We start from the raw sequence: 22,220 nt of genomic DNA, 5'->3' as shown, positions 1-22,220 counted from the left end.
CCCAATCCCTATCGCCCCAGGCCCTGGCGAATCCCCTTGTCTAGCTCGCCGCCATGACCGGCCTATTGCCATGGCAACCCCCAGCGGGTCGCCCTTCCCAGCGGGGCCCCAGCGAGCGGGAGCCCGGATCCCCGGAGGCTGCAAACACAGTTGCTGGCGGAGCCGGCCCTGGCTCGCTCAGCTGCCCTTGGGCTGATCGGCTCCGCAGCGGTAACTGGGGCACGGCAGCACGCTGCCGCCACCTGGCCTCTCCGCTGGCGCCGTCCCCGAGGCCGCTCAGGCAGGCCCGGCCCGGCCCGGCCCCGCTCTGCTCCACCCTTGCGTCAGCCCAGCAGTGAGACCCACAGGCCCGCGCCAAGGGTAGGAGTAACTGCTAGCTTCCACCATCTGCGGTGCACACTTCCCTGAACGCTACAGGCCCAGTCCCTGCTGCAGATGTTCCCAGTCTCCACCTGGAAAAGGTGATTCCATTCCACCCCGCACACCACGTACAAACTCCCCCATGCGTCCCCCCGCAACCTTTTCTCCCAAGCTGGAGCATGAATGCCTCTCACACAGAGCCCTCCACCATCGTGACACGACCGTACTCCCCCCCACACACTTTGTTCACACCCCAATGCTCCCCCAACACATCCCTTCCAACACAGAATCCTAGAATATCAGGCGTGGAAAGGACCTCAGGAGGTCATCTAGTCCCCCCAGCTCAAAGCCATTTCTCCCACCTACAAAGTATGTCTCCCCAAAATGTCATCTTCCTTCTGTTACACACAGCCTTCAGCTCCTCCCTTCTCACACTATGACCCTAGTGTCAATCCCATGCATTTAAAAATCATGAATCAGTTTCCCCCAAATAATAGCATTAACTTAAAAATCACAGGGGGTTGTTTTTTAATTATAATTTTGGCCTTTGTTTTAATTTGGCTTTTGGGTTCTGAACCTTTACAGTGAACTTGCTTCATACTTTCAGGCCTTTTCCCACAGGTGCTAGGATGGGACACTTGACAATTTTTTTTTAAAAAAGTAGACTTTTTTTTATTCCAACAGCTGCAGATTGGTCAGCGGGGGGAAAGCAGTAGGGGGAAGAGAACTATCCTCCACTATCTCAAGACTCAAAATTGTGAGTTGGCAACACTCATCCCAGTCACATTTTCCTACACCACACCTGTCTCATAATCATTGTACAAATTATGGCTGATCATACTGGGATCGAGGAAGGGGGCAGGCAAAGCCCACGCACTGCTAAAGTATCCCCCCCCCCAGCTTAAGGGTGGGGGGCGCCACAGAACCTTGAAAACCAAATAATTACGGGGGACAACTAATGAACAAGAGGGACAGGAGTGTAGTCAAAGGGTCAAACGAAGGGAAGCGGACGGGGACACCGAGCAGAGAACCCCGGACAGCACGCACTGCTCCTCAAAGGCGTCAAGGGAGTCAGTGGATGCCGCCCAGAGGAACGCTGCCTGGAGGCATGAACGGAGGGAGGATCGGAAATAGACCCCACAGTCACAGAAGCCTCCATCGGCCAACCTCTTCACGCTGGTTTTATAGATGGCCACTTTAGCCAGGGCCAGGAAGAGGTTGACCAAGAGGTCCCGTGACTTAGTGGGGCCACAGACAGGGAGTGCATAGATAAGGAGATGAGGGGAAAAGTGCAACGAAAATCTTAACAAAATATTCGTGAGGAGCCAGAATAGGGGCTGCAGCCTGGTGCACTCCAGGAAGACGTGCGCCAGGGTTTCCCTCATACCACAAAAGGGGCAGGTGTCCGGGATTGGGGTGAACCGCACCAAGTACACGCCCGTGCTCACGGCCCCGTGAAGGAGCCGCCAACTAATATCCTCGACGGGCCTTGGGACCAAGGTGGAATATAGGCTGGCCCAGCGGCGCTCCTCACCCTCTAGAGGTGGCAGGAGGTCCTGCCACTTTGTGTCAGGGCGGGACGCGAGAGTGAGGACATGAAGGGAATGGAGCACGAGCGTGTAGAGATGTTTCCTTAGCGCGGTCTGGAAACGGACTACCTGCAGCTTGGGTAACCGGCTCACGGTGAAGGTGGTGGTGGGGTGGTTTCGGTCGGGTCCACGGGGCAGAGGCCTGACGAAACGGTCCCGAGGGCCTGGTGTGGAGGCTGGACGGGGCACACCCTCCCTTAGGACCTGGTCGAGGTAAACCCAAGCAGCGGGCAGCAAAGCGGCCCTCACCTCCTGAAGTACACGCAGGGGAGTACGAGGTTTGGAGAGCCCCATGCGCTGAGCGAGCGTCAGGGGATCCAGCCAGTCTCGCGGAAGACCTCTCGGATGGAGGTAAAGGAGCTGCCAGTCGTATCGGAGCCCTCGGAAGCAGCGCAGGAAGGCGTGTGCCAGTACGCTCCATGCCGGACTACCTGCACCATAAAGGAGCCTCTACAGGGCGTGGAGGCGGAAGACATGGACCTGAGTGCGGAGACACTTCAGGCCCTGCCCTCCCTCCTCCAGGGGTAGATGGAGAATCCCTGCAGAGACCCAGTGCAGTCCTGACCAGAAGAACTCCAGAATCAACCTCCAGAGGTTGGCCAGGAAATCCGGGGCCGGGACCAGGGTGTTGAGCAGGTGCCAGAACATGGACAGGACTAGTTGATTAAGCACCAGTGCCCTCCCTCGAAGGGAGAGACACCAGACTAGTCCTGTCCATCTCCAGAGCCGCTCTACCACGCTGCCCTCTAAACCGTGCCAGTTCTCCGGTGGAGACGGATGCGTGGCAGAAAGGTAAACGCCGAGATAGAGCTGCGGACCCACACTCCACTGGATGGCCTGAAGCGTGGGTGGGTGGGAGGGAGCTCGCCTGCCACCAGACCTCTACCACCAAGCCAGAGCTCTTGACCCAGTTGACCTGGGCAGAGGAGGCTGCCGAGTAAATGGCCTGGCAAGCCTCCACCCGCGCCAAGTCGCCCGGGTCCTGGACCACAAGGAGCACATCATCGGTGGATGCCAACAGGACCAGCCGCAGCTCTGGCTCCTGCAGCGCCAACCCCATCAACCTCCTGCTGAGGAGACAGAGGAAGGGCTCGATCGCCAGAGTGTACAGCTGGCCCGAGAGGGGGCACCCCTGCCATACTCCTCGCCTGAAGCCGACTGGTTCGGTCAGGGTCCAGTTGAGCCTGACCAGACACTCTGCGGAGGCGTACAGCACCTGGATAAAACCCACAAACTGGTGTCCAAAGCCAAACGCTCGCAGAGTGCTCAGGAGATACCCGTGATCCACCCTGTCGAACGCCTTCTCCTGATCCAGGGACAGGAGGGCGAACGACAGACCGTCCCTACACCCAAGTTCCAAGAGGTCCCGGACCAGATACAGGTTGTCAAAGATGGTGCGGCCCGGGACGGTGTAGGTCTGATCTGGGTGGATCACATCCGCCAGCACGGACCCTAGCCGCAGTGAGATGGCTTTTGCTACGACCTTGTAGTCCGTGCTGAGGAACGAGAGGGGACGCCAATTTCATAAATCGCGGAGGTCCCCCTTCTTCGGCAATAAGGCAAGCACGGCTTGCTTACACGAAAGAGGGAGGACCCCGCTCTGCAAAGACTCGGCCCAGACGGTGACACTGGGATGTTGTACTATAAAATTGCAGTATTTCTGAATGCCTCTGTGTGACTATGAATCCCATCCTAGCTGCCAAGGGTGGTGTCACATCCTCCTAGAACAGATACAATGGGGAATAGTTAGAATTCAACAATCCTATTCTGGTGCAAACCCCTTGGAACAGTAGGTGAGCTAAAGCTTAGGAAAAACAGTTTTACCCTACCCTTTTTCAGAGAGGGAGGAAAGTAGGAGCAGTGGAAATTTACCAGGAGCAGTACAGGGGGACCAGTCAGGGGGTCAAATAAGGAACCACACAGGGCGAACTTGGAGCAGGAGAGGGGAAGGGAATGGTCTAGCCTAGGGCCAAGAGGTTGAGCTGGAGGACAAGCTTTCACATTTCAGCAGACAAGCAATGCCCTGCAGCAGGATTTGGACCCCAGGCCAAAGAATGACCGGCAATGGTGAGGAAAAAGCAGGGGTAATAGGTGCAGGGTTTACTATTTTGTTTGATCTGTACTCTTTTGTGCTTTATATGATTAAATAAAAGAACAATTGTGTGAGACTCTGGGCAAAGAGTCAGATGTGTTACATGCTAACATTTACAAGCCTCGTGAGAGAGTTAAAATGGTAAACTACAAGGTCACACCTGAGGGTGGAGTTCTGGGAGAGAATGTTTAAGCTTCTGAGGTATCTTGGGGTTCAGCACCGGTACTGGAGGCCAAAGGGGTTCCATTTCCATGAAAGAGTAGCAGGGTGAAAGTCAGTGCCCAGGAAATGTGCCAGAGAAGGACAAAGGGAGGAAACAGTAGTGCAGCCTGCTGAGACCCAAGAAAGCTTATACCTGGGGACCCACAGTGAGCAAACACAAGGGGCTGCTTGGCTACGATTTGTGACACAAGAAGACTACTGCACATGTAGAAGGGTTGTTTGATGGCTCAGAGCCATGGTAACACTTTTACACCAGTCTCCCTTCAAGCTGCCAGTGTAGAGAGTATGACAAAACTTAATCCTTATAAAGTTTTTCCTAATCCCTTACCTAAATCCCCTTTGCTGGACATTAAGCCCGGTACCTCTTGTCCTATCTTTAAGGGACACTTCTTTATAACAGCATTTAGCGTATTTGAAGTCTCATCAGATCATCCCCACAGTCTTCTTTTCTCAAGCCTAAACATGCCCAGTTTTTTTAAACCTTTCCTCATTGGTCAGGGTTTCTAAATCTTTTATCATTTTTGTTGCTCTCTTCTGGACTCTCCCCATCTTAACTGAATGAAAAAGGCATACACATGCCTAATGTAATAAGCCACATTATACTGTTACCCTGGCCCTTCTACAACCCCTCCAAATTGTGTGTTACTCAGACTCATGTCACATCTAAGCTTAAATTGTAAACTATTTGAAGTACTGACTTTGATTTCTATGACTAACACACTTTTGAAAAATTACAATAAATATCTCCTGTAATGTTGTCTGCTCATCAATGTCTCCCTTTCATCTGTTACCTCAATAAAGATTTCCTGTAAATTACTGCCAGGGAATTACTTACCCTAGTAACTTTGATTGTTTAAACTTGTTTTTTTTTCCCCTCCAAATCAGTTTTATATTTCTCTTAAACTATTTGAGTCAGGAGTCATAATTATACTTGCTTTAATCTACTTGAACAAGAGCAGATATAAATCTAGAGATTGTTACATAGGTGGTGTAGTGGAATGTGGATGTGGGATATTTAATGGAAGGAAGTCTATCACTTGGGAAATATTCCTCCAGAAATACAGCACAGATATGGAAGGCGTTCAGAAATTCTCCCACCTTTGATCTAGCACTGATGCAGCTACACTAGGACTAAACCAGTAGCATGAGAATTGCTAAAAATTCTGTGTAGATAAGGCTACACAGTCCTTGCCAGCCAGACTTGGGTACACTGGGAAAAGGGACTGCCTTGTGCTGCTGCAATTACTGTGACAGCTCTAAGTGGGTGGGTCAGGAAGAGCGAAGTAATGCAGAAGAGCCTCTTTCTTGCCCCAGTGGCTGGAAGCTATTGCTAAAGTGGAAGATTATATGGAAGAGTGGCAGGAATGCTCAAAAGCTGGTGGTGTGTGAAAGGAGGGAAGCTAGGTAGGGCAGAATTAAATTGTGGGTTGGAGCTGGGGAAATAAAAATAAAGCATCTTAAAAAAGGCAAAAGATTTGACCCCTTTTCTTTCCCTGTTCTCACTACTGATGTTCTTAAAAGGGATCTGTGCTGTTCCAGAGGACTAGTGTGTTTCTAACAGGGAACAAGAATTGACCATGGGGAAGCCACTTGTGAAGGGACAAACACAGCTCACTCAGGAAGAAGAGTTCCCCTAACAATAAAACTGCACCCATTCCAGCTATCATTTAATTTCTTTGTGATAAATGTAGGTTTGTGATATAAAAAGGATGATGGTCTAAATTATTTGGGGGGGCTACTTCCTAGGAAAACTATCACTTTATTCAAGTATAGTAAATAGCATGGCTAGTATCTAAGGCAGACAAAATTTAAAAACTGCTTTTGACAATACAGCAGAGGCAAACACCATTTATATAACTGTGTGAGCAAAGCCCTGTACAAACATTAACTGTTTAATATATCCTTATTACATTATTCTGAAGGGGTGTTTTAATAATGGAGAAACAGAGGCAAAAAGCCACAGAGAAAGTGAATGGTAGAGCCAGTGTTTGAACTCAGGAATTCTTGACTCCCAGCCCTGTGCTCATGCCTCCCTTTGATAGCCAAGTTGCAATAGGACTCAGGAGAAATTATTTATGTCCTACATAAATGTCCTACATACTGCATTAATGGCATAATAAGCAGATCCTGTCAATACTCCAAGTTAGTATGAAACGTACAATGATAAAAACAGTAGGTAGCTTATTCTTTTTCTAACTTTAAAACATTACGACAGAGTAGCTTAAGGCACACATGTAGGCTTCCCACTTCCAATCTGTCCTAGGTGATGTTTCAACATGACAACTGAATGGCAAAGTTCTGAGTGAGCGAAAAAGACTTTTCTGATTGGAGATACTGAAGGCATGTCAAATTCTGCAAGTAATCAGCTATAGATCTGTAATCCAGTTCCAATTATTTCAAGTTAAGGCAATGTGATACAGATGACAATCAAATTTTGTGAAGATAAATATTCTGTGATTTTACTACTAGTATAAACCTCCCGCAACTTGGAGTCGGGATCAAAGCAGATACATATCCTAGTTTTCAGAATGAACACTAGCTTCAAACAGCTTTGTTCCACTACAGGAAGCAGGAAAACTTTCCCAAACAGATATTTGACTCGAGCAGGGATTATTTTGGCAGCTGCCTTGAACCAAGTGATAATTGTGACTGGATGCCAGAGCTAACCAGACAGACAGTTTCCTCTATACTCCCACCATACCAGGGATAAATAAATGTTTAGTAATTGGCAGACTGGCCAACATGAATCACTCTTTCTTGGAGCACAATTAGCTGTCAAAACAGATCTTAGAAAAAAAATTTTTGCAAAGGGATTATGGAGGGTAGGAAATGCAGGTGATTTGCAGTGTCTGCCTTTGATACAAACATCCTGCTCCTCTACTGTCCCTTTGAACTAACTTTGATATGCAATAATTAGGAGTGGCTCAGCCCCTGAGGAGAGGTGGCTGCTGCTGCTGCCCTACCTCCTTGCTCGTTTTATTGAATCCTTGTTTTGAACTATTGATCAAACAGATTTGAAGAGATTTGTTGAAGTCTGTGTGGGCTGAAGAGGAAGGAAATGAGGAGAGGAGGGGATGGAAAGGACAGCAAACTTGGCTATAAATACCCCAGAAGGACAGAGCTCCTCTCCACAGATTTTCCTCTTCGGCTAGAGATGTAAAATGTAAGAAAAGGACTTTTATTCAAGAATTTTTCTTTAAAAAGATTCACAAATATCCCATATTTGCTGAATCTGTGTTGCTTGTTTTCAAGCTTCAGCATATCTTAGACAACAGTGCTAAGCGCACCAGACCTCACGGGGGAAACCAGATCAACCTGCCTGAAGAATGGTGGCAGTCTTGCTGCTGGGGCTCAGCTGCATCTGTTCCCCATTGGTAGCCCTGGTTCTAGACTACAACAGCATCAAGAGTTCAGCTGAAGTGCAGGGCACCAGAAAGGTGAGAGCTCTGGGGGTCAGTTGGAGACCTGAATTGAATTTTCAAGGGTTAAATGATCTCAAAATATTAGTAATATTCTGCAAAAATCGCATGATTAATTTCAGTTTTTAAATAGAAGGGTTACAATTGCTTGGAATAGTGCTTGGCCCAGAAAGTATTAGAATTGTTAGAGGAAACAAAAAATACTTATAGGTTTCAGAGGAACAGCCGTGTTAGTCTGTATTCGCAAAAAGAAAAGGAGTACTTGTGGCACCTTAGAGACTAACCAATTTATTTGAGCATGAGCTTTCGTGAGCTACAGCTCACTTCATCAGACTCACTGATGAAGTGAGCTGTAGCTCACGAAAGCTCATGCTCAAATAAATTGGTTAGTCTCTAAGGTGCCACAAGTACTCCTTTTCTTTTTTAAAAAATACTTATGTTCCTGACCCCAACAGACCCAGCTATGTGATAACTGGAGGTGAATCAACCATCCCAGCAAACAGAATTTTAATACGGTCATAGCTGTTGTGTATTTCTAAATTGGAAACATTTTAAAAATGGAAAAATGTGTCCCTTTGGGAGAAGGGGAATGATATCAAGATTTCACCCTCTTAAAATATAAATGAAGTTAGAGCAAGTGATGGCCTGTCAGCACTGATCAGCTCTTCAGCAGAGCACTATGCTCTAAAATGCACTGAGTGCAAGATGGGGTGAGCAAAGGCTGCTAGAGTTCTAATCTTGATTTGGGAAGTGATTTGCTGTGTAACATTAGGCTAGTTACACTACTGACACATATAATAAACACAAACGTGCACAAACTGCTGCTTTAAAAAACATGTCAGTTTTAACATGCTGTTTCTGTTACTTGCTGAAGATCAGAACTGTGCTGGTCCCAATACAGGACAGAGAGGTGTAGACCTTTGTCCTCGAGAGCTCCCCATCAAATGGGAGATCATAGACCAGACCCCAGAAAGATTATTCCAAAAATAACATGTTGGACTGATCAATGAAGGGGGCAGTAGGGGTGTGTGTGTGTGTGCGCGCTACTCTAAGTATTGCTGATTTACAGCATTTTCCCCTTCTGAGGAAAGTTATTTTTAATTTGTAGAGCTCACAGTGCGTAACAGACCAGGACTGTAATGCTAGCAAATTCTGCCTCAAGCATGAAGATGAAGCGTCCTTCTGTGTTACCTGTCGTGGGTTACGACGAAGATGCAAGCGTAACGCTATGTGCTGCCCAGGGACTATGTGTATAAATGGTAAGCAATAATCATCTGGTGTCTGTGTTATTTAAAGGTTGGTAGAGATTAGAACTACATGATTATAATCTATATGGTCTAAACACAGAAGTGGTTGGTGCCTGTTTTAAAAATTTTCCTGGTTTTCCCTTACCTCCTGCTAACGTTGAGATCATCAAACTCTCCAGCATTTCTTTAAAACAAGCAACTATCTTTACCATGAGGCATCTGTAAAATAACAAAGTAATAAAAGTCCTATACATGCATCTGAACACATGTCAAACAGGGAAGTTGATAGTAACGAGTTAAAATTGGTAGTTAGGAACGGCACACAATTCATAAAAGCTAAAGGTATCAATTTGTGTGTGTGTGTGTGGGGGGGGGGGATATATCTATGGCCAGTAGGGTTAAATACAATCAGAAGGAATTCTTTAAATATATCAGGAACAAATTAAATCTGAACAATTTCATCGGTCTGAAATTAGATAAGGATTGTAAAGATATCAATTGCTATACAGAAAAAGGCAAAAGTATTCAATAATAATTCTGTTTGGGGAAAGTACAGTAGAACCCTCAGTTACAAACGCCGCAGGAATAGACAGGTTGTTCGTAACTCTGAACAACACGTTATGGTTGTTCTTTCAAAAGTTTACAATTGAACACTGACTTCATAAAGTTTTGAAACTTTACTACGCAGAAGAAAAATGCGTCTTTTAATCATTTAATTTAAATGAAACAAGCACAAACACAGTTACCTTACCTTGTCAAATCTTTTTGTTTAAACTTTTCCTTTATTTTTCTAGTAGTTTATGTTTAACACAGTACTGTATCGGTGTGTTTTGGGTTTTTTTTATGGTCTCTGCTACTGCCTGATTGTGTAATTCCGGTTCCAAAATAGGTGTGTGGTTGACCAGTCAGTTTCTAACACTGGGGTTTGTAACTCTGAAGTTCTACTATAGTACAATGATGTTTTAATATATTACAGTGATAAGACGACATGTTAACATCCTCACTATTCCACCAGTAAGTAGGAACAGAAACTATTAAATATTTTTAAAATCATCAGGACTGGATAACCTGCATCCAAGATTAGAGAATTGCCAGAGTTCTCTGAATCATTAATATTGATTTAACAAATCTTGTTTAGAAAGAGTAACTGTGATGATCAGGAATAACTATAGGACAGTTAGTCTGACATTAATCCCAGGCAAAGTCATGGAAAGGATTATATGGGATCCAGTTAGTAAAGAATTAAAGGATGGTAGCATAATTGGTCATGATCAACATGGTTTTATGGAAAATAGATCTTAAAAATAATCGTGTGTCTGAAATGACAAGTTGGGTTAATAAAATATATCATGTCAACACAACTATCTTTAATTTCTGTAATGTGTTTGAGTCCCATGTGACATTCTGATTAAAAGTTTAACACTATACTAAAATATGGGCCATATTAAATAGATTAGTAACTAGATTAGCTGACACTAACTAAAGAGGGGATGTTTCCAGTGGGGGTCTCACGGGGATCTGTTCTCAGCCAAATGATATTCAACATCTGTATCTATGATCTGGAAAGAAATGTAAAATCAGTGCTGGTAAAGTTTGCAGATGACACAAAAATTGATGGAATGATAAATAATGATGGGAACAGGTCAGTTATGTAGACCAACATGAATCACTTGGTAGGGTGGGCTCACTTGAACAATGTGTGTTTTAACACAGTCAAACGCAAGGTCACAAACATGTAGAAACAAAGAACATAGGGTCACACCTATAAGATGGGAGACAGTATTCTGGAAGGCAGAGATATTGAAATGGAAGATGCCTTGATCATGGTTTACAACTCCTATATAGAAAAGACTTCTGATAGCGGACAGCTGGCTCTTTAATCTAGCAGAAAAGGCATGACAAAATTCAATGGTTGGAAACTGAAGCTAGATAAATTGGGAGTAGAAATAAGGTGCACATTTTAAGTTAGGCTCATTAACCATTAGAACAACTGACTTAGGGACATGGTGGATTCTCCATCATTTGAAATCTTTAAATCAAGACTGGATGCCTTTCTAAAAGATATGCTATAGCTCCATGACTCTCAACCTTTCAAGAGAACTGTACCCCTTTCAGGAGTCTGATTTCAGGAGTCTTTCGTACCCTCAAGTTACACTTAAAAACTACTTGCTTACAAAATCAGACACAAAAATACAAAAGTCTCACACCACGCTATTACTGAAAAATTGCTTACTTTCTCATTTATATCATATAATTATAAAATAAATCAACTGGAATATAAATATTGTACTTACGTTTCAGTGTATACTATATAGAGCAGTATAATCAAGTCATTGTTTGTATGAAATTTTAGTTTGTACTGACATTGCTAGTGCTTTTTACGTAGCCTGTTGTAACACTAGGCAAATATCTAGATGAGTTTATGTACCCCCTAGAAGACCTCTGTGTACTCCGAGGGGTATGCCTACCCCTGGTTGAGAACCACTGCTATATCACAAACAGAGCTTAGAGGTTTCATGCAGAAGTTACTGGGTGAGAATTTATGGTTTGTTACGTAAAATGTCAAACTAAGGTGATCATAATGGTCCCTTTTATCCTTAAAATCTACGCAGGTATGAACCTATAAAAGCATGATGTATGAGGGAGGGAGACAGAAGGCAATTGGATCCATTTTCACATCCGGAATAAAAGATCATTTGTTGTCTCAAAGCAGCAATGTCGCCATCCTCCCTCTCCCCCCCCTCCCCGTTTCTGTCCAAAATTACAACCTTCCACCTTTACACCAGATGTTTGCAGCCAGACTGAAGAGGTTACCCCAACAGAAGGAAGAAAGACTGACGAACAGGATGGTTCTGATTCAAAAGGGACAACTCAACACCAGATCCAAGAAAACAACTCTAAAAAAGGACTTGTCAAATCTCCAAGCCATAAAGGTAAAATGGGCTTAAAAGCAGGGAAATAATTATATTCAATCTTGGAGGAGAAATATATTCCAGATTAGAAAAGTAAAATTATACGGAGGCATGTGTATGTAATCTTCCATTAGGAAAAGGAGGAGACCCCTAGCATTCTATTACGTAAAGCAAACAAACAGATGGGTCCCAGCATGTTTTAAAATTATGCACTGAGAATAACCGCATTACTTCCTACATGGAAGTTATAATAATGCCAATCACAGAATTAGGTGTTTTGAGTATTAAATCATCAGGAATTATGTTAAAACAAATGCAGAGAACAATAATCCCCATAAAATCTTTTCTGTAAAAATATAAACTGTTACTTACTAGATTTGGATACAGTGTTGCAGCCACATCAGTCCCAGGATATTGGAGACACAAGGTGGGTGAGGTAACTTCTTTTATATTCAAGCTCTTTGTAAGCTCGTCTCTCTCACAAACAGAGGTTGGTCCAATAACATATTACCTCATCCACATGGTCTCTTTACTCACTAGGAATATTTTGACGAGATTCTGGACCCCGCTCTGGTGATGCAAAACTTGATGAAGCAAGCCTTCTGGCTGTTATCTGGAAATTCCCTTTTCATCAGGAAAAGCAGCTCTCTGCCACCCCCGGTGTGCCACTGGCATAGGGGGCACAGCTGGAATGTCCTTATTCCAAGGCTATTCTCAGCTTTCGACCACCTTTTGAGCTAGGGACAGCCAAGTTCAAATTATTGCAGCCTTTGGGCCCCTGGACAGTTCTAGAATCCAGGTACCAAACCTGAAGTACAACTACCTTGGTGTCCCTCTCCATCCCCAGCTGCACTAAGTGCAGCATGGAATCTGGATCGACTTAGCAATTTACACTGTGCTCATTACAAATCACCTGTCATAAGTCAGAAACCAACTCTGCTAGTTATAGCAAACTAGCAAAGGTGTGTGGGGGCGGGAGGGGGAGAAAGAGGTCAGGCTTTGTTAAAAGAACATTCAGCAATGTGCCATTCTCCATTTATTTAAATTGCGAGTGCTAGTACTTGCTCAGAATAAACATTGTTAGATTAGTTTCTTATTTGTAAATTTTCTAACATAGGTTATTGCCAGGATGTAAGTTCATTTTAGGATACCACTCTTTGGGGCTGTCTTCACATTGTTTGCATTTAATAATAGATAATACCTAGCTGCTATGTTGTGCTTTTCATCAGATTTCAAAGCACTTAATAAAGGTCAGTATCAGTATCCCCATTTTACAGGTAACGTTATATGAATATCTCTAAATGCAAGAAACTAAATATGTAACCTTAATATTACATTAACAAATAAGACAGGGAATACAAAAGTTAAAATTCATATAACAACATTAACCTAGGGAAACTGACATTATTAGAAAAGGATCAAACAGAACCAAAGCAGCAGAGGGCAATAAGGTCTCAAAGAGCTCAGTTATTCATAAAGCTCAAAAGAACTATTACTACTATTAATTATTCGTACTATATTAGCATATGCTAGGTCTGAAATTGCAAACACTTATGCATGTGCTTAAATGGTTGTAGGAATGGGGCCATAGAGAGGAAAATCTCTTTCTCAAAGAGCTTACAATTTAAGAGTAAATCACAAATAGGCATATATGGAAAGAGAGAACTTAGGAAAGGGAGAGTTAGGTTACTCAAATACATTCTTGTCTTCCACTCTATTCCACGCTAATTAGGCATCAACTGGAGTATTTTGTCCAGTTCTGGGCACCACATTTCAGGAAAGATGTGGACAAACTGGAGAAACTCCCAAGAAGAACAGCAAAAATGGTTACAGGTTTAGAAAACATCACCTATGAGGGAAGACTGAAAAAATGGGGTTTGCTTAGTTTGGAGAAGACAGAAGGGGGAAAGGATAACAGTTTTCAAGTATGTAAAAAGGTTGTTACAAGGAAGACGGAGAAAAATTACTCTCCTTAATCTCCGAGGACAGGACAAGAAGCAAAGGGCTTAAATTGCAGCAAGGGAAGTTTAGGTTGGACATCAGGAAAAACTTCCTGTCAGTGCGGTTAAGCACTGGAATAAATTGCCCAAGGAGGGTGTGGAATCTCCAACATTAGCAATTTTTAAGAGCAGGTTAAATAAACACCTGTCAGGGATGGTCTAGATCAGTGCTACTCAAAGTGGTGGTCCGCAGACCGGTGCCGGTCCGTGAGCCATCGGCTACTGGTCTGCACGCACATGGGAAAAAAAAATTGCCAGTCCCCCACATCAGATAGTTTGAGAAGCACTCGTCTAGATAATACTGAGTCCTGCCATGAGGGCAGGGGACTGGACGAAATGACCTCTCAAGGTCCCTTCCAGTCCTATGATTCTATAGACAGGTTATGTGTGCAATCTGTAGACAGTGCAGCTTTTTCTTTTTAAAATATTAGACAAAAACAGAGCCATAGTAGTAGTAGTAGCTTCTATTATCAGCTGGTAATGTTCCACAGGCACCACACTAGCTGCTAATTTCTTTGGTGAATAAAGCAGAGAGATTTCAAAATGGTAAAACTGGTAGGGATTAGGAGCCCAAAGATCTTTTTCAATTAGAAAAATAATCCCCATATGAAGGAAGATTCTTGCAAGCCTTGTCCACAGTTATGACTGACATGTAACCCATGAGCATGCCTGCTGATTTTTAAGCTGGAAGATCAGCTAGAGCAGGGCTGAGCAAATGTTTTGGCCCAAGGGCCACATCTGAGTATGGAAATTGTATGGCAGGCCATGAATGTTCATGAAATTGAGGGTTGGGGTGCCAGAGGGAGTGAGGGCTCCGGCTGGGGGTGTGGGCTCCGGGCTGTGACAAAGGGGTTCGGAGGGCAGGAGTTTGGGCTGTGGGAGGGAGTCGGCCGTGCCGGCTCTGGGCGGCGCTTATCCCAAGCAGCTCCCAGCAGCAGAACGTCCCCCACTCTGGCTCCTAAATGGAGGCACAACCAGGCAGCTCTGCATGCTGCCTCGCCCACAGGCGCCGCCCCTGCAGCTCCCATTGGCCACGGTTCCCAGCCAACGAGAGCTGTGGGAGCAGCGGTTGGGGTGGGGGCAGCATGTGGAGCCCCCGGGCTGCCCCTACACATAGGAGCCGCAGAAGGGACATGCTGCTGCTTCCAGGTGCCATGCAGAGCATAGAATCATAGAGGTATAGAATATCAGGGTTGGAAGGGACCTCAGGAGGTCATCTAGTCCAACCCCCTGCTCAAAAGCAGGACCCATACCCAATTAAATCATCCCAGCCAGGGCTTTGTCAAGCCTGACCTTAAAAACTTCTAAGGAAGGAGATCAGGAAGCAAGCCCTGACCCTGCTGGGAGCTCGAGGGCCAGATTAAAATATCTGGAGGGCCGGATGTGGCCCCTGGGCCGTAGTTTGCCCACCCCTGAGCTAGAGATCTTTGCAGGGGAGGACAGAGGGCTTTCCACAATGGGGCAGATCAGGACTGGTCTGAAACAAGTCTCACCCCTCTCTGCTAGCAATCCTCAGTTTTGCGCTCAGCAACTTTCCTCTGACCCACTGCTCAAGCCAAGAACCTCGAAGACATGGGGTATGTTACACATTTTATTCTGCTTACTGCAGGTCAAGAGGGAAAAAGCTGCCTTCGCACTTCAGATTGTGCCTTTGGGCTTTGCTGCGCTCGCCATTTCTGGACCAAAATCTGTAAGCCAGTTCTCCGTGAAGGACTGGTCTGTTCCCGCCGGGGACACAAAGATGTTGCTCAAGGTCCAGAAATTTTCCAACGCTGTGATTGTGGCCCTGGTTTGTCTTGCCGACCACCGCTCACCAGGCTGCCACAACCGTCGCGCTTAAACATCTGCCAGAGAAGCTAAAGAGCCAATACACACTGGCTCCAGAGGGAGAGCAAGGGATTCGCTGTCTACTCCAGAGTTAATTTATGCAAGATTCTATAAAACTACCCCTAACCTTCCACAGGCCAACAGAGCCCTGCGCTGGAGGAAACATGCAGCTCAAAGCAAGATCTGGGCACTGGGCAACCTTAGATGTACATTTAGATCACATGGGCTCTGCTGTATCCTTGTGGGCTGCACTAAGTAGCTATCAGACGCTTACAAAATCGCTTCTGCTTTCAGATAGCATGAAGTACAAAAAGGCTTGATTTTTTGTCTGTTTTTACAAACTATTTAGGGTCCTTTTTTATAGCTATCATACTCAAATTCAAAGGTTCTCCAGCTGCTTTCCAACTATTTAGTTATTTACTAAAATAAAATAAAAAAATGTACTAAAGGAACTAGTAGATTCTTTCACAGGAATTGCAATTTACTTGTCAATAGGGTCAAACTTTTCCCAAATGTTTCAAGGATGTTCAGAGCCACAAAAGAAAGCTTTGGCTTGCAGCACTTCAGGGAAATGTATCAAAATTAAAATGCAGTTTTCTTTATGCGGAGAGAGTGACCCCATGGACTAATGCTGTTACTGTCAGAGACAAGAGGGGATAGTGTGACTTTTCTTCATTATTTTGCACCTAACTTGGCCACCCATAAATCTATTCACATGGTGACTATTTTAAATATTATGACAAGTGCATTGACTTTTATGAAAGACAAACACAATATCTTCATTTAGAAGCCACCACTGAATACACTAATAGTAATCGTCCTTGTTGAGCAGCCACATTTTTCCATGGAAATTGTATGGGAAAGGAATAAAACAAAAGTTGTGCTTTCTAAACACAGATATCCAGTATCCCAGGGAGACAAAGGCAGACTATAATTTATTATTAGAAGACAAAAGTCTGGACCAATTCCCAATTTAATCTAGGAGGAATTTTATCGTGAGGGAGCTGCTTGGTTCCTCATCTTCCCTGCAGACTTATCTTAGCACCTTAGCAAAGGGACTAATTAAAATTCAGATAAAAACCACGTTTGTATTAAAGATATTTTTGAATAAAAGGAAAGTAATCAAGTTGCAATGCTAGGTGATTTAATTTTACAACATATTTTACTCTAGTGCCATGGAACTACTGTTTAAAAACAGTGTCAGTAATATACACCTTCTGAAGTAATATTCAAGCAATAAATATGCACCTAGCTTTGACTCTGATGATTATTCATAAAAGCTACAAAATAATTGAGCACTAGCTAGTAAACCTATAAATGCAAGTTATTCACTCCGTTCTTTTGGCTCTCGATACTTCCACTGTATGTAGTCAAAGATATCCTTTTCACTCTCTACTGGGAGGGGCTCCCCAGCAACTCCTGAAAACACAATAAAGATGACAGACGGGTGAAAAACAGCAACTTTGCAAGGCATCACTAGCAGTGCTGTGCAGACACCATTTTATAAAGGACAGGTTTATCTAGAAAAAAAAAAAGGCTGATGTCTGAAAACCAAGAAGCTGCATAAAGAGATGAAAGGGAAAATAGTAGTCTGGTTAATAGTTAGATAAGGTCTAAAAACTAGAACTTCTATGCAAAAACAAACAAACAAAAAAACCCCCACACCTGATCAACAGGTGTTGAATGTATCACTGTAAATGCAGCAACTCTGTATCCCAACCTCAGAGTGTCAATCCTAGAACACTAGCTCTTGACACAGCTTTATAAATACACACCATCAGTTAAAATTAGACAGTATGCCCATCCGAAGCCAACACAGAGCTACAGTCTTGTTATAGTGCTGGAAAACAGATGCCTGCCCTGTGTGGCACAAATCAGGTCTTGTTCTCATTGAAATCAATGGCATCATTCCATTGAGCTGGATCAGGCAGACCCAGAGGGGGGTTAATATCTTGTGTGAAAGTACCGCTTGGGTGCTGGAGAGAAGAAAGATGCCTCCTGATACTAGGTAGGTCTCTGAAGTCAGAGAGAATAGCGTGCTACATTTAACTATGGCATTTGGCAGTAGCGTCCCAAAATACTATTATGTGCGTATAGGTCTGTTTGGAGAAGAAAGGTTCTCAGGGCAAATGTGAACCTAACAACCCCTCAATGCCAACCGGCAAAGGATTCACTCTTCTGTAACAACACCTGGCAGTCCTGACAAACTCACTAGACCCACCACATTGCTTTTGTAGCATATATCCAAAGAGAGTCAAGTGAGGTATCTAATAAAAGCGTATCATACTGATCCTCAGAAATGTTGCAAAAATCTACGTATGGATGATATTTCAGGAGTTGTGTAAGTGTACTGAAAATATGTGTTTTAAGAAGACTGTCTTCCAAGGTGGATTTGACAAACCAGTTTTGAGTCACACAAAGGAAGCTTATTCATGTGTCACATTGTTGGCCATGTAAATCAATCACTGTAAACCAATATAATGGAAGCCAAATCTGCACATTGAGTAAATGGGGATAGAAAGACACCAGACACTAAATCACAGGGAGCCATCCTGACTCTGGGGACAAAACAATTAATTTGGGGGGCTAGAAGAGAAGGCAAGAAGGATGCCTCTTTATCCTCCACTGAGGAACCAAAAAGGATAGTGCTTTTTGCATTCATGAAAGGGGGATCTCAGCCATGTTAGTTGGAGATGCTGGGAGACTGCTTTAGGTGAGAAACTACTTTAACAGACTAAAACTTCTAACTCTAGGAAGCATTTTTATATATAACCATTTCTGCTTCCATTGTTATCCTTATTAGCTCTTAAATCTTAGCTTCCAATAATAAACATATGATTGTTTTCATTATAAATATATCTCAGTGCTGTAATGTTATATAGGAGCTGACTCTCAGTTGAATCAAACAAATGTGTGTATACTGTTCCCTGGGGGAGAGCGAATCTACTAATTTCTGTGAGCATCCAGTGACAGGAGTGGGACACTGCAAGGTGCGGGCCAAGGACTCTGAGGGTTGGTGTGTCCTTATTATTAGACTGCACAAAAAGAGATGTATGTGGAGGCCTCAAAAGCAGTCTTTGTGTAGCCAGAGGGGTTTGGTTTCAGGGAGCTGACCTACAGCAGGCACAGACAACACCCCTTCTCATGAAGGGCAGGAAGGGGTGAAGTGCCTCACAACGCTGAGTACCCCTGGGGAGCATCACAACAAGAGAGATTGGAAAAAGCACTTTGCGTAGAGACCAAACTCACCAGTAACTCCCAAGGGCCGGATTGTGTACTCGTTGATTGTGAAGCCCATTTCTAGGGCATGAGTTCTCATGTTCTTATTGAATATGTCACTGCCTGTGAAGTACAGTACTCCACAATAATACTGATCCTTGGGGATCAGCCTAGAGTAAAAAAAAAAAACAAAAAAAAAAACCTCAGTTACAAGTCAGTTAGAATTCACTTAGAATCACAGAATATCAGAGTTGGAAGGGACCTCAGGAAGTCATCTATGTTAGGATACAGATATTCAGGCCAGTATATTTAAGAATTTAGGTGTATTCTTATCACTTAGCTAATTATAGAGGTACAAAACAGGAATCAAAAATCAGTCTGCCTGTTTATTGGCCTTCTCTCACTATGATAGTCTAAGGCCTTGTTCTTAGGCTAAGGCCTTTGGCTAAACAGCAGGGGCAGCCATAAGTTGGGAAGCGAACAGTCACATCCTCACCAGTCATATTGAAATAAGGCAGTTCTGGGCTGTTAAAAAGGTGATTGAATCTATCACCTCCAGAGAAAGGGAAGAGCCTAGAAGATTTAAAGAAAACTTAGTTTGATAGCATCCTGTCTGGCAAGAACTCACTTATCAATAGCTGGGATGTGAAATCCTCATTTCATACAGTAAAACTTGAGTTCTGCTTGGTTAAGGTATAGCTAAGCAGAACTCAAGTTTTACTATATAGACTAACCCATCCTCAATTATATCCCACCACCTTAATTGGTTTAAAAGTATAGGCCTTTGCAGACAGGCCTAAATATCTAAATCCTAACAATCTAGTCCAACCCCCTGCTCAAAGCAGGGCCAATACCCAACTAAATCATCCCAGCCAGGTCTTTGTAAAGCCGGACCTTAAAAACCTCTAAGGAAGGAGATTCCACCACCTCCTTAGGTAACCCATTCCAGTGCTTCACCACCCTCCTAGTGAAAAAGTTTTTCCAAATATGCAACCTAAATCTCCCCCACTGCAACTTGAGACCAGTACAATTTGAGGCACAGTTTCTCCAGTCTTATTACCATTTACAGCAAAACCCAATGCTCTACTGGCACAACATTTCAGGACTCTGTATAACTATTCCTAGATCACCACCGTCGGAGGGACTGCAATATGCCTGAAAATCCATCATCCTACAGGCACACACAAAAGGAAGGGGAGGGAAGGGCAACAACTCTTGACATTAAACTATTACTGAGCAGTTAGGGCACAGTACCCTGACAAACCTCCCTGTTCAGTAATTGCTGGAGGGGAAGGACAGAGACAGAAATCCTTGTTCTGGAATCAGGAGAAGGGGGGGCTTGCTTTGCAGTCAGGGACTGGGACATAGCACTTCCATAAATGCCCCATTGTGAAGTTGAGTGGGCTGTGCAGACCTGTTCTGTATGATACACATGACATGGTGCAATCATGACTAATGCCCCCATTTTGGATGATGCTTTAACAAATGCCTGTTCTACCCTAGGGGTGCAGGCCTATTCCATTTAAAATTTTACCTGATATCGATTCTCCTGTATGGATAATTGGTTCCATCTTCTTCGCTTGTCAACTGACATACACCCTAAAAGGACACAAGGAAAGCAGAAATTATAAAGTTATCAGAGTTTTCAAATGCTCTTGAGCTTTATTTTTCTTTTAAAAAAAACACAAAAATAGTTTTAAAATGCAGATCATGTAGTCTGTCGAGTTATGTCATCATGCACAGGCATATAGTCTGAGAGGTATATAAAAGGTTTTGCTTATTAAACTTGCTTGTTTTGCCTTATGATTTCCCCCTGTTAATAACCACGAGGATTTCTAAAGAAACATTAAGAATTAGAGAAAGATTAGAACAACAGATAAAGCATCAGATGCCAGCATTTTGTAGTACTGTATAGCTGGCACCTTGCTCCTGTCCCTTGGACTTATCAAGTACAAGGTTGCATTTCGGGAGTTACTGAAGTCACTGCACGTATTAAGACTAAAGCATGCCAGGGATCAGGATCAATAATCCACTATGCTGAAGACCAGGGTTAAATATACATAAACTAATATTTGTGCAATATTACAGAAATGTGGATATTAAGCCATTGCGACCCTATGAATGACACCTGTGGGTGTATAGCTACAGTAAGACATGTATCTATGACATGCCAAGAGTCCCAGACCATTGTGATATCACCATCCTTACTCTACAGCTAATTTGGGTGAAACAATTTCATTGGTTGTATGAAGGAGACTGCACTGATAGTGGATTACTTGGCTCAACTGCCTGCCATATCAGTGAGATACAAAATATCCCAAACACGCACTGCCCTCAAATGTTACTGTCACACATCAGGACAATCTCCCAACACCATACCCTCAGACAAACTCAGCACAACAACCTCAAACACACATAGCCCCTCACCTCAGCAAACACATCATGTGCCACTTGCACAAACCAAGGCAAACACTTGCCCACCCTCACACTCATCTTTACCATAAACTTGAGCAACAAAGCTGTGGATGATTGCTAGTTTGTAATGAAGCTTTTTTTGTTTCCAGGAAAACATTCATTTTAGGACTCATTACTATCACTTAACTTTAGAAGACTGAGTATAGGAATACAGAGGACGTTGTTAGAATTTATATGGAATATGAAAATACCAAGAGTGAGACCAGTAACTTGGTACAGACCCATCAAACAGAATGGACTAGCCGTTCCAAATATTCTATGGCACTATCAAGCCAGACAACTCAAAATAGTAGTGGACTGGGGGTGCATTTACATTGAAACACTGGGTCTTTAATGAACAAGAATATTGCAGCAGTTTACATACTGCTAGGCTACCATGATTAGTAAAAATCACACCCTCCAGAAATAAACATGCATCCTTTAGCAAAGGCTACGGAATGGCTTTTGGATAGAACTAGATAGAAAATAAGTTCTTCTCCCTTGCCAATGACATCCACTGAAAATCATCCAGATTTTAATCCAAATCACAAACCAGAAAGCTTCAAACATTGAGAGCGCCACAGAATACACATGCACAGCTGGGCAGCTATTCAGTCAAGAAACTTTTCTAACTTATTTAGCTATCAAAACGAAATTTAACTGACCCACTCTCTCCTGGTACCTGTATTCTCAACTCAGGCATTAATGTTTCTAAACTTTCTAGACAACCCTTTCTATACAAAAACAGCGAGGAGTCCTTGTGGCACCTTGGAGACTAACAAATTTATTTGGGCATAAGCTTTTGTGGGCTAAAACCCACTTTAGCCCAGGAAAGCTTATGCCCACATAAATTTGTTAGTCTCCAAGGTGCCACAAGGA

The 22,220-nt window shown here is 43.7% G+C and overlaps 2 protein-coding genes across 7 annotated transcripts in view; one reads left to right on the top strand and one right to left on the bottom strand.

Moving 5' to 3' along the window:
• Window positions 1-93: 93 nt before the first annotated feature.
• DKK4 (dickkopf Wnt signaling pathway inhibitor 4) lies at window positions 94-16,120 on the top strand. 5 transcript variants are annotated; one of them, XM_075123432.1, is made up of 7 exons: window positions 94-461; window positions 7,276-7,426; window positions 7,516-7,700; window positions 8,791-8,941; window positions 11,716-11,862; window positions 12,217-12,268; window positions 12,382-12,734. In XM_075123432.1, the coding sequence occupies exons 3-7, from the start codon at window positions 7,590-7,592 to the stop codon at window positions 12,416-12,418; spliced, it is 498 nt and encodes a 165-aa protein (XP_074979533.1). In that variant the 5' UTR covers window positions 94-461; window positions 7,276-7,426; window positions 7,516-7,589; the 3' UTR covers window positions 12,419-12,734. The 5 variants fall into 5 exon arrangements, with proteins under 5 accessions (XP_074979533.1, XP_048685046.1, XP_074979531.1 ...); XM_048829089.2 differs by lacking the exons at window positions 12,217-12,268; window positions 12,382-12,734 and adding an exon at window positions 15,451-16,120 and having other exon boundaries at window positions 108-360; XM_075123430.1 differs by lacking the exons at window positions 12,217-12,268; window positions 12,382-12,734 and adding an exon at window positions 15,451-16,120 and having other exon boundaries at window positions 108-461.
• The window catches only part of POLB (DNA polymerase beta), a 25,084-nt gene continuing 18,282 nt past the window's right edge, over window positions 15,419-22,220 (bottom strand). For both annotated transcript variants that reach the window (XM_075123427.1, XM_048829081.2), the window contains 3 exons: window positions 20,422-20,486; window positions 18,918-19,057; window positions 15,419-17,087 (listed from right to left, as the gene is read on the bottom strand). In XM_075123427.1, the coding sequence (XP_074979528.1) occupies window positions 16,993-17,087; window positions 18,918-19,057; window positions 20,422-20,486 (300 nt within the window). In that variant the 3' untranslated portion in view covers window positions 15,419-16,992. The remainder of the gene's footprint in view (window positions 17,088-18,917; window positions 19,058-20,421; window positions 20,487-22,220) is intronic.

This window comes from Caretta caretta, chromosome 26, assembly GCF_965140235.1.
Source record: "Caretta caretta isolate rCarCar2 chromosome 26, rCarCar1.hap1, whole genome shotgun sequence".
Taxonomy (NCBI): domain Eukaryota; kingdom Metazoa; phylum Chordata; order Testudines; family Cheloniidae; genus Caretta; species Caretta caretta.
Note: the sequence above shows the minus strand (reverse complement) of the source record. Positions and strands in the feature narration are given on the sequence as shown.

Excerpts from the sequence above, each read along its gene's own strand:
- DKK4 (XM_048829089.2), top strand. The coding sequence starts at position 7,590 with ATGGTGGCAGTCTTGCTGCTGGGGCTCAGCTGCATCTGTTCCCCATTG. Across the intron at positions 7,701-8,790 it reads AAGTGCAGGGCACCAGAAAG|AGCTCACAGTGCGTAACAGA; the intron begins GTGAGAGCTCTG and ends TTTAATTTGTAG. Across the intron at positions 8,942-11,715 it reads AGGGACTATGTGTATAAATG|ATGTTTGCAGCCAGACTGAA; the intron begins GTAAGCAATAAT and ends CCTTTACACCAG.